Source organism: Vicia villosa, unplaced genomic scaffold (assembly GCF_029867415.1).
Source record: "Vicia villosa cultivar HV-30 ecotype Madison, WI unplaced genomic scaffold, Vvil1.0 ctg.002536F_1_1, whole genome shotgun sequence".
NCBI classification, from domain to species: Eukaryota; Viridiplantae; Streptophyta; class Magnoliopsida; order Fabales; family Fabaceae; genus Vicia; species Vicia villosa.
In genome coordinates this window covers 194,527-213,068 of record NW_026705961.1, presented here as the reverse complement: position 1 = coordinate 213,068, position 18,542 = coordinate 194,527, and the positions used below count along the sequence as shown (strand labels likewise).

At 34.3% G+C, this 18,542-nt stretch overlaps 2 protein-coding genes and 1 non-coding gene across 3 annotated transcripts; 1 reads left to right on the top strand and 2 right to left on the bottom strand.

Annotated features, from left to right (window-relative positions):
- Positions 1-2,631: 2,631 nt before the first annotated feature.
- LOC131639124 (uncharacterized) lies at positions 2,632-5,672 on the top strand. The gene is made up of 10 exons (XM_058909628.1): positions 2,632-2,705; positions 3,112-3,196; positions 3,345-3,464; positions 3,603-3,670; positions 3,907-4,015; positions 4,106-4,174; positions 4,322-4,379; positions 4,630-4,865; positions 5,073-5,124; positions 5,221-5,672. The coding sequence occupies exons 2-10, from the start codon at positions 3,194-3,196 to the stop codon at positions 5,286-5,288; spliced, it is 783 nt and encodes a 260-aa protein (XP_058765611.1). The 5' UTR covers positions 2,632-2,705; positions 3,112-3,193; the 3' UTR covers positions 5,289-5,672.
- A 1,540-nt stretch (positions 5,673-7,212) lies between these two features.
- Positions 7,213-9,912, bottom strand: LOC131639123 (protein LEAD-SENSITIVE 1). Its single transcript, XM_058909627.1, has 3 exons — positions 9,754-9,912; positions 9,570-9,643; positions 7,213-8,054 (listed from the first exon to the last, which is right to left on the bottom strand). The coding sequence occupies exons 1-3, from the start codon at positions 9,771-9,773 to the stop codon at positions 7,354-7,356; spliced, it is 795 nt and encodes a 264-aa protein (XP_058765610.1). The 5' UTR covers positions 9,774-9,912; the 3' UTR covers positions 7,213-7,353.
- Positions 9,913-16,121: 6,209 nt separating this feature from the next.
- On the bottom strand, positions 16,122-16,228 carry LOC131639126 (small nucleolar RNA R71). Its single transcript, XR_009294883.1, has one exon. It is a non-coding gene; the product is annotated as a small nucleolar RNA R71 (small nucleolar RNA).
- Positions 16,229-18,542: the final 2,314 nt, after the last annotated feature.

Sequence of the window (18,542 nt, the reverse complement as noted above, 5' to 3'; positions counted from 1 at the left end):
TTAGTCAAACTACAGCCCTATAGGCAACACTCGGTAGCCCTTAGAAAGAATCAGAAGTTGGGTCTTCGTTACTTTGGACCATTTCCTATCCTTGAACGTATCGGTCTTGTAGCTTACAAGTTGTCGTTGCCTCAGTCAGCTAAGATTCACCCGGTATTTCATGTTTCGGTCCTTAAACCTTGCAAAGGTGATCACACAGTGCCCTACATGCCGCTACCTTTAACGACAACAGAATTGGGTCCAATTTTGATACCACAAGCTATTATACGACACCGGATCCTACTGCAACAACATCAACAGATTCCTCAAGTTCTGATTCAATGGGAGGGTCTGCCACTTTCAGCTGCTACTTGGGAAAATTGGCACGACATTCAAACCAACTATCCTAACCTTAACCTTGAGGACAAGGTTAGTTTCAATGGAGGAGGTAATGTCATGAGCAGAAATATACAAGAGGGCATAAAGGACATTACAACACATGTGATGACAAATAACAACCAAGGACAGGTGGCAATTGAGCCGATTTCTACGGAGCTGAGGAGAAGCACTAGGGAGAGAAGGACTAACAGAAAATATTCCCTTTTGTCAGCTTAAATAGAGGAGGACTGATTGGTAAAGGGTGTGAAATGATTTAGTAAAGTTTCCTCTTCTTCTCACCTGTACTGATTGAGTAGTACTCAATCATTCTTTTAATATTACTTTTCAATTCCTCCAAATGATCTTTAGGTCATACTTGTAATTCTCATAGTGTATTTCCCTATTTTGTATCCTTCATTTACATCATAGTGGAAAGAATTGTTGAGAACTCAAATACTGTGTGCATTCTATTTCTGACCTTGACAGTTGGTTCATCCGTTTATACGTGTTATGTATCTATTATGATTATGAGCAATTGTTTTTGTATTACGAAGAAAATGTGACATCCTGGTTTCAAAGAATTATTTTAAATGATGATTTTTATACACTGATTTTATTAATATTATGCGGGGTAAATCAGGGTGTTAAAGTTGCAGCAAGGCTTTAAATTAAATAGTCATTTTTATCTCTGGAATCATAAAAGTTTTAACGCGATATCAAAAGGGTATATTTGGTTTTTCCAGGTACTTTAATTTTTATAGATGTATATTAGATTAGGTAGACAAAGTTTATTGTTGATAGCTTTTAAAAAAAAATTTATTGTTGATACGAATATTTTTATAAACGAAAAAAATGTATTGTTTATAAAAAAAGATTTATAAATGGAAAAAAATGTATTGTTAATACAAATACTTTTATAAATAAGAAAATATCTACCGCTGATACAAATACTTTTATAAATAAGAAAATATCTACCGCTGATACAAATATTTTTATAAACGAAAAAAAGCGTATCATTGATACAAATATTTTTTTAAAAGATAAATTTTTATATATGAATTTTTTTTTATTGTTAATCCAATTAACTAAAAAAAAAATAATTTTTTTATACTTAAAAATATATTGTTCATTCAAATATTTTAATAAAAAGTATTACTTTTATAAAGAGAAAAAAATTTTATTATTGGATAAAATATTTTTATAAAGATGTTAAAATAAAAATAATATTTATACACGAAAAATGTCTGATACAAAGGATGTTAATTTCTCATATATAATTTTTGTATATCAACTTCAATAAAACATCAATTTCTTATATTTATAAATTAATTTCAATATAACAACAACTTCTTATATCTAAAAATATGCGCGTACAAAACCAGAATCTATGTATGGTTCTTTACCTGTAATAACAACAAAATTGCTTGTTTTTTTTAAAAGACGATGAGTTTAAAATTTTAAATATATAAATAAAAATAAATATTAAAGGAACAATCACAACGGTAAAAAAAAATTAATATTAAAATATCTTGATATTTGTTATATTTTTTTTGCATATTTAATTAAAAAAAAAGTATAAACCCTAATTCCGCCTCTCATTCCAATCCCCTGCAAGCTAGTTCTATACAGAGTACAGACTAGCGACGCTTCCACCGCCAAACCCAAAGGTACTCCCTCTTCGCTTCATTGTTGTATTATTCTTAATCAATCGTTAAACCTAATCCTCAATTTAACCGGAACACTTTTTCAATCTGTTCCGGTTTGGCTTTCGTAATACCGAAACAGTTTTAAAATGCCTTCCGGAAAACAAAAATGTGAACCAGATGTCTTTATGAATGAGTTCCGGTTTGTAACTTTGTAAACCGGATGTCTTACCTTAAGTGTTCCGTTTTAGATGCGCGTAGGAGTGCATATTTCAATTTTTTTTGACTTTTTGTAAAAATGGTAAAAAGTAAAATGGTAAAATGATTATTAGTCTTTGAGGGTAAAATTGCCATTTTAAAAAAATTGTAGGAGTATGAAGGCAAGTGTAGGGGTAGGAAGTAAAATTTTCAACTAGAATCTATCCATATGTATGTATGGTTCTTATAACAATAAAATTGCTTGTTTTTTTTTTTAAAAGACGATGAGTTTAAAATTTTAAATATATAAAAATAATAATAAAGGAACAATCACAACGGTAAAAAAAAAATTAATATCAAAATATCTTGGTATTTATAGTTTTATTTTTTTTGCATATTTAATTAAAAAAAAAGTATAAACCCTAATTCCGCCTCTCATACCAATCCCCTGCAAGCTAGTTCTATACAGAGTACAGACTAGCGACGCTTCCACCGCCAAACCCAAAGGTACTCCCTTTTCGCTTCATTGTTGTATTATTCTTCATCAATCGTTTAACCTAATCCTCAATTTTCTTCAACTTCTACCTACCGTTCCTCACGTAGGTCTGTGAAACTTTCATTTGGTTTACACGATTTTTCTGCTCCGTATCTATTTCAATTTTTTTCTGCATTTTGAATTTCATTTTGATTAGGTTTACACAATTACACTACCAATTTGTTGTAATATTTGTATCTATTTCATTGAACTAGCAACCCATTTTGCTTTGTTAATCAGTTATGTTCATTTTGTGATTTGTTACGCTTGCTTTGTAAGTTTTCAATTATTTGATGGAAAATTCTGTATCTTTTTGTTCGATTGTTGTTCTGGTATTATGCTGTTGTTATTGATGGTTAGAATGACTTTTTCATTCAGGTGAAGCAAGAGTTCTTCCAAGTTATCCGCACCAGCTCTGTGTTTTTAGTTTTTACTTGGAGTTGATTTTCAAGACACAAAGATGGTTGGTTTACTTTCTCCCTTAAATTGTTTGAGGTTTCATTTGACTTATTTATGTTCGTAGCTGTCTATGGTTTTTGAATTCATTCTTATTCTTCTTTTATATTGTATGTTATTTGTTTATAGTTTCTCTTGTTTTTGTGTCATTTTAGCCTCAAGGAGATTATATGGACCGTTGGAAACGGGACTATGGCCAACGTCTCGATCACGAAGAGCGCGAACGCAAGAAGATTGCTCGTAATGTTCATAAGCACTCTAAAACTGCCCAGAAGGTTTCACTGACCCCCAACTACCTTTTGTCCCTCTTTTTCTATAAAATGTTTTAATTCAAGTTACTTTTATTGAAACAAGTTATGTTTTTTTGTATATTGTCATAAATCTAAAGTTTCTGTTTGATTTGTTTTGAACAGACTCTGGGTATTAAGGGTAAGATGCTTACAAAGAAAAATTATGCTGAAAAAGCTCAGATGAAGAGGACGTGAGTTTTCTTGCTGCCACTCTGTTGTTACTTTTATCTTTTGCTTAGAATAAAAATTTTAATTTTTGTCATATTCAGAATTCCAAATCGTTATGCCGAAAAAATTTGGACTTGATTTCGTTTATTTATGTTTATTCAAGAGCTGTTGGTTGATAATAATGCATGGTAGGTTTACTTCGATACGAATTTGCGGGTTAATTGTACACGAGAATTATTTTACTCTTGTCTGTCGACAGTTTGGCCATGCATGAAGAGTCAACATCCAGGCGCAAGTCTGATGATAATGTTCAGGAAGGAGCTGTTCCTGCATATCTTTTGGATCGTGAAAACACGACCAGAGCAAAGGTATGTCACTCGTGCAGTATTGGAAGACAATTTTGGCTCTTGATTATCTTGCACACTCTGGGAAGTAATGCGGTTATTTTATATCTTTAGATTCTCAGCAACACCATTAAGCAAAAGAGAAAGGAGAAGGCTGGGAAATGGGATGTTCCTCTACCTAAGGTGAGATTGCAGTCAATACCTTAATTTGCTTCCAATTCCTATTCTGTAATTTGCCTTTCCTTTAGGAAGGAAAGGAGCAGGGGAGGCAGGAGGCGGTGTTCCTGTTTTTGAGTTATAATGTGTATGTCTGACTTTTCATTTCTTCAGGTACGTCCCGTGGCTGAAGATGAAATGTTCAAAGTTGTCCGCACTGGTAAAAGAAAGAGTAAGTATTACATTTACTGCTTCTGGTATTACGATATTAGCACTACATGATTGAAACATGTCATTGTTATATTCAAGTACATGATCATCATTTATTTTCCTTGATACTTACCACGCGCCTTTATCATTCTTTGTTTTCTCCCCTTAATTAATGTAGCCAGAGAAAGTCTATGTTTTCTTACTTCATTATAGGTTGAGAATTGATCATTTTCAGAACCAGATCTGATAGTATATTGTTCACTATTTTGCAGCCAAGCAATGGAAGAGGATGGTTACAAAAGCTACATTTGTTGGACCTGGTTTTACTAGAAAACCCCCAAAATATGAGCGTTTCATTCGTCCTACTGGATTGCGGTTCACTAAAGCTCATGTCACTCATCCAGAACTTAAATGCACATTCAATCTAGAGATTATTGGAGTGAAGAAAAACCCTAATGGCCCTATGTACACCTCTCTTGGTGTCATTACCAAGGGATCTATAATTGAGGTATTTATGTTCCTGTTCTTCCAATTAAGGGTTATTTTAATCACAAGTTAAGGCATTGAAGTTGATCCTACTTGAACTTTTCAATTATTGATATGCAATTTGTAAAAACCACCATTTTTGAAGCTTTGGTGGTAGATAGACGCCTAAGTGTTGGCAAGATCAATTGCTGATATATGCTGGTCATTTTCTTGCTTACTGTAATTTCAGGTGAATGTTAGTGAACTTGGTTTGGTTACACCTGCAGGGAAAGTTGTGTGGGGTAAGTTTATTTGCTACTGGTATTTTGGTTTTGTCATCATACTTATATTTTAACCAATAGTGATGTATCTTATTTTTGTTTTTGCCATGAATGCAGGTAAATATGCCCAGGTTACCAACAACCCCGAAAATGATGGTTGTATAAATGCTGTTCTACTTGTTTAAACTCAGATCAACGATTGTAGGACAAGTCCCGTTTCTGTATTTTTTCAAGTCTCGTGTATGACTGTACCACCGGCTGCCCTCAAATGTTCGATGAAAGCTGTATTCACTGTTTTTGATCCTTTAGATTTTGTCTGGAAACAAGGCAAATTTTTGTTGTTTGGATTGGGATACTGACATGTTCAAGATTTTATCGTTCTTCTATTTATTTGGATAGTCAATGTAATGGGGATCACTTATTGACCAAAGAATCAGACACAGGTTTATAATTAAGTAATATTGTATGAGCAACACTTTAAGTGGCTATATTTTTGTTGTGCGAATAATGTTTTAATTTCATGTATTACAAAATTTAAATGAACCCTTTAATATATTTGTTAATTCATATGCTAAGACTGACTTAGGGACATCTTTCTAAGCAATTTGTACTGTGATAATTTTTGGTTTTATAACAAACCTACGGTCTCCACCCAACGGTATCAGTGAATGTGGATTATCCTTGAGCATATAAGTTGACCATTGCATCTCACACACAATGCCAACAAGTGCACGAGACACAACTTTTGAGAATGACCTAGTTACAATGGATTGCTTTAATTTTCATGAGATTTGGGGATCACCTAAAAAGATGCATAAACTACTAAACTAGTGATATTTTCTGGAGTCAATGAAAATAGCCTAGTCTGGGCCACAAGAGAAGATCCTTTGACATACCTCAAAAATATGATTGTAGCTTTTAAGTGAGTGACATTAAAGTCAATCGTATATTAATCGAGCTGTTGAACTATTATTTAAGTTAGATCTGGTTGTTATTAAATAGAGAAGTCGATCAACCAGACACTTATAACTGGTAGGTCAGTTGGTGAAGAGTCATCATGAAGTTGTAACTTTGGAGATTTGAAAATTGGCGTATGTGCAGGTTTGACATCCATGATCTTATTCTTCCCGCAATAATTTTTGATTGGTAACAGTTGTACATTAAGAATTTTTTACCAGACTTAGAGAAAATGTGAATTATTAGGTATGTTGACTATGATAGACTTAATTTGGTGATATTAATGAAAAAGCTCCACAGTGGGGTGACAACTATAAAGCACAACTATATTGAAAAAGATTCCGACGCTGATACGACGATACCATGAAAAAAATTCCGACATTGATATGAAGACACGGACAATAATTTTAAAAAAATAAAGAAATTAAATATAATCACAAATATCGATTTAAAAAAAAAATTAATTAAATATAATCACAAATATTGACGCTAGTGTCTGATATCGACACGGACACATATTGACACAGACACAGACACGCATTTTTTTAGAGGTTTCTGTGCTACATAGGGTGACAATGATTAGTTGCACCCGTGTCTATTATAATAAGATCGAAAATTAGGACTTCTAATATATTACAATTGAGAGTAGTACTTATGTGGCAACATGGCTAATGATTGTATTTCATTTTATGGAATCCTCAAATTTGCTAATGAGAGCTACTAGTTTATGGCATATGTCAAAAGTGATTTTCAAGGTTTAAGTCTAGAAATCTTCCTAGGATACAAGAAAATGGAAATCTGTCTCATCAAAGCCATGCTTAAACTAACATGTTCAACACCAAATTTACCACAGATGTTAAATTTGAATTGTTATTGTCATCTTCCATTGTTGTAAAGGTCAAAAGAGAAAGATGATAGAGGGAATTATATGTTCTTTCTTCTGATACCATATTATACTTATGATCATGGAATGAAAAGAGAGCTTAGCTCACTAATGATTTGATCAAAGATATAAATAAATACACAATGAGTTATAGCACTGTAACTAAAATAACTATAAGTTAATTATAACCAACTCTAAACAACTAAGAGCTATATCATCTAGACAAACTCAACATAATGACTTGTAAATTAACTCAAATACCTTGCTAATTATACAAATTCAAACAACTATAGATATTTAAATTAAATTTCAAATTGTTCACAAACCCATATGGTTAAAACACCACATATCATTGCCATATACTTAAAATTCAAAGCAAATCATATAATTAAACAAAGCATAGTATTTGATTATTGACTAATAATCTGAGTAGATTGAGGTGCAAGGTTCATTGAAAATTGAGGCTCAACAACTTGCAGTAAACCAATATTCAACCTACTTGTCAAATCTTCCACTTGTATTTTCACCACATCACTCCTCATTCCGATGTCCGCGGCATACCTACTTGCACAGTAAACACCGACCGCAGTTGCCGCCATTCCATACACGTTTGTGGTTACTAGACGAAGAGGCGTAGATAGAACAGCAGCAAGAGGTCCACCTATAATGGAAACTGCCTGACCACTCTGCCCGATTGTTCCTCCATCGACAACCACGAGTCCGGTCTTGCAATAAATTGCGAAGTCTTCACAGTTGCTCTTGAATATGTTATAGCAACGGAAGCCGTTTTCGAGTAAATATTTAGCTCGGTGGACTACGATGTCGTTGTTGTCAGAGACTGCAAGAGTGCATGTTCCACCGCGTGCTTTTGCTAGGAAGAGAGTTGGGGAGACAGCGTACTCAAAACGATATAAGACACCACCGGATAGAAAGCAATTCAGGCATGAGACAAAGACACCATGCTCATCTTGTGATGTTGTGCAATTTGGGCAAATTTCTCGAGATCTGGCCGGGCCAGAACTGGTGAGGAGAACATCAAGCACGGTACCCGTTCCTACTTCTTGTCCTCGTCTGGTGAAGTGGATGACTTTGTTATCACCAACATAAATACCTGTCATTCATTTCAGTTCACAGAAGAGAAAATCCCAGCATTAGTTTTCATGCTTATTTGAAGTGCATGAAGTCATTTTTTAAACAAAGAAAAACTATATTCACTCATTTATTCAAATCAGTAAAGATACATCGATAACAACATAAACTCAACATCGCTAAAACGAACAAATGATGAATTTGCGAACAAACTCGTAACATCCATGTTAATCGCATAAAACGACAAAATCAAAATGCCTACAAGTGTGACGAAATACAAATAACCCAAATACCCGTGTCTCTGGATCTGTCACGTTGATGATCAAGTCATTGATTGAATATGTAATAGATTGAAGCTTAAATAGATTAAAAGAGGGAGGAGAGATGCAAAACAAGTGAATTTTTTTCAATAAAATAAACTAAAGAGGCTCTAAAGCACAAGAAGGGTAAGGGAAGAGGTTATGACATGATTCTAAACTGACATGGTTCTAATGTAAAGGTATCCCGAGTAATTGTATCCACAATTTAAAACCAGATTACAAAATTGAGAGCAGGTGTTAGGAGTTGATAAACCATGATAGCGTTAAGCCACTCATAAGGCCTATGATTTGGGACCAATGGTAAGGCAAAGTAGCAAACTCGAAGAGTGGGCGGTCCTCTATTCTCCGTGAGGCACGTAATTCTGTCTTCTAAGAGCACTCCTAGCCCTCCAGATCAATCAGATGATTGATTGCGATCCACGCCTCACTTTATGCTTTCTGTTTTAAATTGTTCCCACTAATTAATAGAAAATGCGCGTAACTCTCACATTACTCTCTATTTTCTTACTGAGTGAGTGCTAACCATACTGGTTAGCCCCCTCTAAAGCTAAAGTCCACCATAATGAGCACTACTTCATCACTCGCCGAACAACTCCGATTCCACAACAGAACAATTTCCATCTCAAGTCATATAGAAGTCTTCAAATAGAGAGAACCATAGGAAGATCCTCTATAGTATGGAAAGCACTATATGATAGCTGTGTGGCTCAAGTGTTCAACTAAACTACCAAATCTACTGTTTTTCCAGATAATTGGTGTATACATATTGAAAGACAATGGTGTCTACTTGAAGTGGTTACATATTTTCAGTCGATACAGGTGGTGTTGTGATACTGATTGTGGTCGCCGTGATGTGAATCAACCACGTGTAAAAACGGTGAAGCGGTATAGGCATCTTCCATCCCGGATTTCAAAAAAATTACATATGTTTTTTTGACAAGAACTACACTGTCTAAAAAACTACATAAGTTTCAACAAAATCACGGCGACACACGATTATAAGCAAATTCACCCCCAACGTGCACTTAAAATCTAAACAATAACAACAACACCACCACAAAATTCTTCACTTAATTAGATCAATTCATATATCTTCTAAAACTCTTTGCATCTCCTACTTCATTTGCACTACAGACATGGATTTCAAAACAACACAAACAAAACAAATAACTGAAAACTAACTACAATACAAAAGAGAAGAAGGAAAAAGAGAGAACCGTGATGAGCATATATATACGCAGTCCTCCAAGAATAAATATGATCTCCTGCTTTCAGGCTCTCCCTACTTACCCTGCACATCCATTTTTTTCAAACACAACAAAAAAACAAAACCCCATTAAGATTTCTCACACCAACAATATTGTTTTGTAAAATATAGGAAGAATCGAAAATTAAGAATACCTGTTGGATAGTAGTCCCATTTTTCGTCTCCACTACAGAACAACCTTTGATTCCTTTTCTTCGCTAATGTTTCGGGATTGAGGAAGAGAAACGAAAACGCTGTTAGAGATTAAAATGACAGTTGTGTCCCTTGCTGGATGTAGATTCATTGAAGTAAAGTTACAGATATTGTAACGTAAACAGTTGAAATGTTTTATGCGAAATGACGGTTGTGTCCTTCGTGAACGCTTGCTTCGCCGTTAAGAAAAAAAGAAGATGTGTGACGTGGAATTGAATTACGAAAAGGTGAGTGAAGATGGTGGCTTAAATGCAAACACGTGGCAATGGAATATTTTAGTTTACTTTTTTTTTCTTTTTCATTTTAGTCAAAGCGAGTTTTTTTTTTTTTTTTTTTTTTAATTTTTAACAAAAGCCAAAAGTAGTTATTAATACCAAAATAGTCCAAGGAGTGCAAAGTTTTTACATACACCAGACGAGATAATTAACGATTACACCCCTTTTCATAAAACAAAATAATCCTATTCTTAAACAAATAAAACATGACTACACCCAATGATAACTTCAGTATTTGGACCACATACTTAAAAATAACAGCACAGCATATATACATATATATATATATATATATATATATATATATATATATATATGTATATATATATATATATATGTATATATATATATATATATGTATATATATATATATATATATGTATATATATATATATATATATATATATATATATATATATATATATATATATATATATATATATATATATATATATATATATATATATGTATATAGGGCATATCATATGAGAATATCTTCTTTATATGAGAATGAACCTAAACCATTGGATTTTAAAATAAATGGTAGAGATTATGTGTGAATTTTTTTAATCTCTCTTCAATCTTTTATTTTAATGATGGAGGAGAGAGAAAAAAAGATTCACACATAATCTCCACCATTTATTTGAAAATCCAATGGTTCAGATTCATTCTCACATTCTCATATAAAGAAGATATTCTCATATGATATGCCCTATATATATATATATATATATATATATATATATATATATATATATATATATATATATATATATATATATATATATATATATATATATATATATATATATATATATATAGAGGACGACTCAAGTGAAAACACTTAGCTATTATGAGAAATGAGAACAATGAATCAGGACCATTAAATTTTGATTTCGTTGATTTTAATGGATTGGATTGGTTTCTCTTTCTATGATCCTTAATATTTATTTTACATCAACATAGAAAGAGAAACCAATCTAGTCCATTAAAAATCAACAAAATCAAAATTTAATGGTCGTGATTCATTGTTCTCATTTCTCATAATAACCAAGTGTTCTCACTTGAGTCGTCCCATATATATATATATATATATATATATATATATATATATATATATATATATATATATATATATATATATATATATATATATATATATATATATATATATATATATATATATATATATATATATATATATATATATATATTTTACTCCAAGAGTAAGTGTTCAACACTTACTCCAAATTTTAACCACTGATTATCATTAATCCAACGGCTTTAATTAAAGTTTTAAATAGAAAAATATTTTCAAAAATAGTTAAATTAAAGGATTAATTAAAACTGTCAGATTAATGAAAATTAATGGTTAAGATTTGGAGTAAGTGTTGAACACTTACTCTTGGAGTAAATATATCCTCCTTATATATATATATATATATATATATATATATATATATATATATATATATATATATATATATATATATATATGAGACCACATTCCTCCTACCATCAACTGCTCCAAACGACAAAGTTAACGCGATGAGATCAACAACACAACAGTCAAACATAACATCGCCTAACATAAAATCGGCGATACACTTCAGCACCACAAAATAAAACAGAAAAACCAGCACATGAGAGATTGCTCGAGCCTGCATAGACGACTACAGCGAACCATAGCAGATAATCGAAAAATTCAGAAAAAACCACCTGCAGAGACTTATCTTAGCACCATAAGGAATCGACATTGCAACTACTGCCACCATATTGTAAGTATGAAGTGCGCCTAAGAGGGGGGGGGGGGGGGGGGGGTTGAATTAGGTTCTTTAAAATTTTATTCGGTATTATGAAATGAAGGTGATAATATCTCTGATTTGGTGATGTTATGAAAGATGTAAAGGCAGAAAAATAAATGACACAAGGATATATCCTGGTTCCGCTCACAATTCGAGAGTACTCCATTCGCCTTACGCAGTAAGAGATTTTCACTATTGTTTGGTGACTCGTACAAGACTAACCAAATGCCAAGAACAATCCTCTTGGACCAAGATCAATCCTCTTGGATTTTTCACTAAGTCAACCTATGAGAACAATCCTCTCAATGTGACTATATTGCTTCCAACAATCTTGGACAACAATGATACAACAAGTATTTTGATTTTTGTGTAAGAGTTTGTAATGAGACAATAATGTATCAATCACTTGATTGATCTTCTCTACTAATCATGAAATTTATAAGAATAACAAGTGCTCAAATGTTGATGAATATGCTATGAATTTTCTGGACATAGTTTATGAGACATTGCAGAAAATTCTTTTGAAAGTTTGGTAAACACAACACTTGAATGAAAGATTTAATGATATAAGATGATGTTAAATTGCAATAGGAAAAGGTGAATTTAAATCTAAAAAATATAGGATATATATAGTGTCTTAACACCCCTAGGAATGAGTATGATTCAATGAAAAGGTGCAAATATTGATAGACAAAGAATGGTTCACGTTCAGATTTGAAACATACTGTTTTTTGACTCTAGTACGCTGGAAATCGATTTACCATTATAGGAAATCGGTTCCCCTGAAGCGTTGTGTCTAGAAATTCAAAAACTGTCACTGGAAATTGATCCACCACAGGAAATCGATTTCCACAAACAAAAAAACATTTTCTAGAAACAGACTTGGCTAAGCACGCAGGGGAAATCGATTTCCACTTATAGGAAAGCGATTTCCAGACTGAAAAAGCAGCAATGCAGATTTTTCAAAAAGGCAAAAAAACCAAGTGAATTGCATATGATTTGAGGATGATTTTGAGCACTAAATGTATTCTTATAAAGAACATGTTTGTACCTATTAAAAAAATGAGCTCCATAAAGTCTTCAAGTGGTCTTGTATCTTGACAATTTTCTTTGAGACTTTAATGCTTGAGTAGTACAAACTTGATACATCCTTTCTTGATATTTATGAGTGCACACATGTTGTCTTCATCAAAACACATAACATTTGGAGAAGCTTGCTATCACATTCTCGCCGTTTTTGATGATGACAACCAATGAGCTTTAAAAGTGATTTTGTTTGACATGTCCTTATGCTCCCCCTATGTTGATGACTCCTCTTTTAACAAAGCTTTTTATCATAACTTGGATGAGTCTTGAGACAAGTTTTTTTCAGACAAGTTTTTCTATCCATGAGGCTGCATAACTTGGACACTAAAAGCAACAAACACAAAATTCTTCTCCCTCTTTGTTATTATCAAAAAGGATGGGAAAAGAGGTAAAAGATATGCATACTATGTGACATAGTAATGAAGGACACAATAATAATTTAAACATAATAGGAACTATAGAGTAATGAGAACAACACATAAACATAACACTTTAGTCTTAAACAAAACATAACAAGAACATTGTCTAAACATCACAAGCATAATAAGAACATTGTCTAAATAGCGAAAATAGAAATTTAGAACATAAGACAAATAGAAATTTAGAATATAAGACAAGTAAAGTAGTTAGTCACTAGGATTCATCTCCTCATTTCCAACATCTTCTTCTTCTCCTTCATCTTCGGAATTCTCAAGTTGTCGTTGAAGTTGATCAAAGTGAAGATTGAACTCTTTCCGGATTTTTTGATGTTCATGAGTGTTACGGATTTCCATTTGGAGAAGTTTTTTGTAGAGGAGTTCCATGGTATAGCTACCATCAGGTATGTCGGGAGGCGCTTGTGCATTCTCATCATCATTGTGTTTGTAAAGACCATCACTATCTTTAAAAATTCCCATACTTCTCAAACAATTGTCACTTGAAATTAAGCTTGTCTTCCCTATTTTATTTGTGGGTTCTTTTCCTAACGAAACTCTAAAAGCTTCCAAGATTTTTGAAATTGGGCGGGTGATAACACAAAAACGTATCGTATATTTAGCTTAATTTACATGTATTATTTTCCTATTTTATTTCGATTTTATTACTTTATTTCGTATTATGCCGGTATTTTATATTTGTTTAAGGTATTTAATAAATCAAGGCTTGTAAAGAAAATAATCAAAGAAAGAAGCCAAAATGAAGAGAAAAAGACTAAAAGGGATGCTAAATTGATGGGGGCGCAAATAAGAAGAACCAAGGCCCATGAACCAAAAGCCCAAGATGAATAAGGAGATGCACGTGATGAGTGGCACACTCAAGGCCACGCCGTCCGTCATCCCCTCCCTCCAGCCGGTCGGCATACTTAGTTGTTTACACACTCACACCTAGAAGAGAGCGTTCGTCAGCCCTGTTTTCTCTCTGCCTATTTTTCCTCTGCAAAGCAGGCACTGAGACGAAACAATTCAAGATTCAAGAACCTAATGCTACTCTATAAATACTCAGCAAGAATTGAAGAACGGGACGAAGCTTTTACCCTACTGCCGTCATTTACTTTCTCTGCAATTTAATTTCCAGCTCTGTCTACTTCTTCCCAACCAATTCTCTGCAATAGCTTTCCACACCGAAAATACTATTGCACTTTAATTTCTTTTTCAAGCTTCAGAATTCGTTTTTAGTTTTAGGAATAGATTTTGTTTTAGCAATTCGTTTACGTTCCGGATTCAAGATTTGGTACTACAAGATCATACTTTCAGTTCTGCAATTTAATTCAGGTTTTATTTTCAGAATTAATTATTGTTTACCGTTTATGTTATATTGTCAATTTATGTCCGGAATAATATTTACCTACTATATCTATTCTGTTCCGTCAATTAAAATAATGTCCGGCTAAATATTTATTACCGGTATGTAAGGTCATATAACTGAGGGAATCTAGTAATGCTTTCGATGTAATTTATTAATGAAAATTTATTTATCTGGTTATAATTTCTAATACTTAATTAAACCGTTTTGTAACGAGAGTTAAAAACGATAGAAGTTAGGATCAATAAAAACGAAAGTTTTAGGTTTTAACTGGACAGTAGGAATTATGCATTAACCTTAAATACATCGAGAGCGCTTTAAGGTTAATTAGTCTTCATTTCTTTTCAAAAATTATTTTAAACTTTAATTGATACAGCGAGAGCGCTCACTTAGGTTTAATAATGAGATCATAATCAATAAACACGAGAATGTGAGAGGAAGGTTTTTAAACTAATGATTTCTACAGAAAAGTATTTTAAATTACAATTCGCGTCGATAGTTTACTAGATCCCCGACGTCCGACCATTACATACCAGTATAATTCCCTCCTGATTTAATTTAATTCTATTTCCCTATTTTTCCCGTCTGATCCTAATTAATCAGATATTAGCCTTAGATTTACGTAGTAACAATTAAATACATTAGGTCAATTCTTAGTCCTTTGGGTTCGATATCTTTTAAAGCTACGCGATAGACTGTGCACTTGTAGTCATAATCATAGACATACCCACTTTGTCGCGATCAAGTTTTTGGCGCCGTTGCTGGGGACTAATTTAGTCGATAGCATAATTAACGGTTGCGTTGTAGAGACTAAGGAAAATTTAAATTACTTAATTCCCTTTATGCATGCCAAGTACTCGCTCTCGAAGTGAAGACTTAGTGCTGGCAATTTCCGAACCGGAGCGTTCTATCACTGTATCACGCTGCCTACGACGAACTCGCACTCTTGTTCCTAATCCTATTTCTGAACCAGTTGAAGAATCCACTATGGGTGAACAGCCGCGTCCTCTCAAGTCTTACGCCATCCCTTCGCAAGCTGAACCACACAATAGCATTGCTGCTCTTGCTATTGAGGCGAACAATTTCGAACTAAAGTCATCTTTGTTGTCAGCAGTACAACAAAGTCAATTTTCTGGGAATCCGACGGAAGACCCTAATCTTCATTTGTCAGTGTTCTTGCAATACGGAGACACTGTAAAAGCAAATGGTTTCAGTTTGGAAGCTATCTGACTACGCCTTTTTCCTTTTTCACTGAGGGATAAAGCTAGAGCTTGGCTCCAGTCTTTACCCGCAAATTCAGTCACTACCTGGAATGAACTAAAGAAAGTCTTCCTGGCACGATATATTATACCTAGTAAGACCACCATGCTAAGAGCCCATATTAATGGGTTTAGACAAAAAGACAACGAGTCTCTATTCGAAGCGTGGGAGAGATACAAGGACATGCTGAGACTCTGTCCACATCACGGATTAGAAGAATGGTTAATTATCCATACCTTCTACAATGGTCTCCTCTACAATACGATACTTACAATTGACGCCGCCGCAGGTGGCGCACTGATGGACAAAGCGTATGCTGATGCCTATGCACTTATTGAGAGTATGGCTCAAAATCATTATCAATGGGGAAGCGAGAGAGCTCCGTCAGAGAGAACTTCTGAAGAGAAATATTCAACGAAGAGTGGTATGTACGAGATAAGTAGCCTCGACCGTGTTAACGCCAAATTCGATGCCCTAACTCAGAAGATCGAAAACCTGACTGTAGCACCAATAGCCTCCGTGGCTGCTGTAGGCCCCGATTGCGAAATATGTGGGATGTCTGGACATGCTGCCCCCGAGTGCCATCTTTTGGCGGGAGTTTCCCCCGAACCAGTAAACTATGCTCAAGGAAACCCTTACTCAAACACATATAACCTAGGATGGAAAAATCACCATTACGTATAAGAAAAATAATGCCTTATATGCGCCTGGCCAAGCACCTAGTATACCACCTGGATATCAGAAGGCACCCTTAGCTGCTCCTAACGTCCCTAGGAAATCTAACCTAGAATTAATGATGGAAAATTTCATAGCCACTCAAACTCAGACTAATAAGGATTTCCTAAACCAGAACGTACACACCAATGAGCAAATCAAACAATTGGCAACTAAAGTAGACGCGTTAGCCATTCACAACAAGATGCTTGAAACACAAATCTCTCAAGTGGCACAACAACAAGCACCTACTGCCGCACCTGCCGGGATGTTTCCTGGACAGCCACAACTGAATCCGAAAGGACATGCTCATGCTATTATTCTGCAAGGTGGTAGAGCGATGGACGAACCAACTGATCCTAGATTTAAAAACCCTGCTATGTTCCAAAGCCCTAGTAAAACAAATGAGAAGGAAAGTGGACCCAAAGATAAATCAAGTAACCCAAAAGAGAAAGAGGACAAGGAAGGCGAGATGGAGGAAAAAGAAGCGCCATACGTACCTCCACCACCCTATAAACCACCTATCCTGTACCCTCAAAGATTCGAAAAATCTAAAAGCATAGGGCAGTATAAAAATTTTGTCGAACTTCTTAAACAATTGAACATTACAATTCCTTTTACAGAAGCTATTACACAAATGCCCTCATATGCTACATTTCTAAAAGAAATCCTATCAAATAAGAAAAAGATAGAAGACAATGAGACCGTAACACTCACTGCCGAATGTAGTGCAATAATTCAAAATAAAATGGCACCTAAGCTGAAAGACCCAGGGAGTTTCTCCATACCCTGCAATATAGGAAAATTTGTCATAGACAAAGCTCTGTGCGACTTAGGAGCTAGTATTAGCCTAATGCCTTTGTCCATTTGCGAGAAACTTAACATGGGAGAGCTAAGACCAACCAAGATGTCAGTACAACTTGCAGACCGTTCTGTTAAGTATCCTGTAGGTGTTCTTGAAAACGTACCCATCCGCATCGGACAATTTTACATCCCTATGGATTTCATAATTATGGACATAAAGGAAGACGTCAATACCCCTATAATCTTAGGAAGACCGTTTTTGGCCACCGCTGGAGCTATTATAGACGTAAAGAAAGGCAAGTTGACATTCGAAGTAGGTGAGGAGAAGGTCGAATTTATTCTAACACAATTCCTTCAAGCCCCAGCTATAGAAGATACATGCTATCCGGTGGACGTTATTGATGAATGTGCAAGAGAGATAGGATTATCAGAAGAATCTTACTCTAAAGTTATAAAGATTCCAATGCCCCTGATTTTCGAAGATGACAATTGGCGTTCGGAATATCGAGACGATAGCTTAAGCGAATGCTTATATTTAACACCTAACCATATGCCTTGCCCTAAGAAACCAACCTTGGACCTTAAACCATTACCCAAGACTCTTAGATATGAATTCCTAGACAATGAGCTCAAAAGACCAGTAATAGTCAACGCAGAGTTAGGAGGAGCAGAGACTGAAAAATTGTTACAAGTGTTAAGAAAATACCCATCTGCGTTAGGATATAACATTGGTGATCTGAAAGGAATAAGTCCTTCCATATGTATGCATCGCATCATGTTGGAAGAGGATTGCAAAACGTCTAGGGAACATCAAAGGAGGATTAACCCTATCCTGAGCACAGTAGTTAAATATGAAGTCACCAAACTTCTAAATGCAGGAATTATATATCCAATCTCTGATAGTCAGTGGTAAGTCCGGTTCATTGCGTACTAAAGAAAGGAGGCATAACAGTTACCATAAACAAATCAGGAGAATCTATCGCTGAAAGAGTGGTGACTGGTACGAGG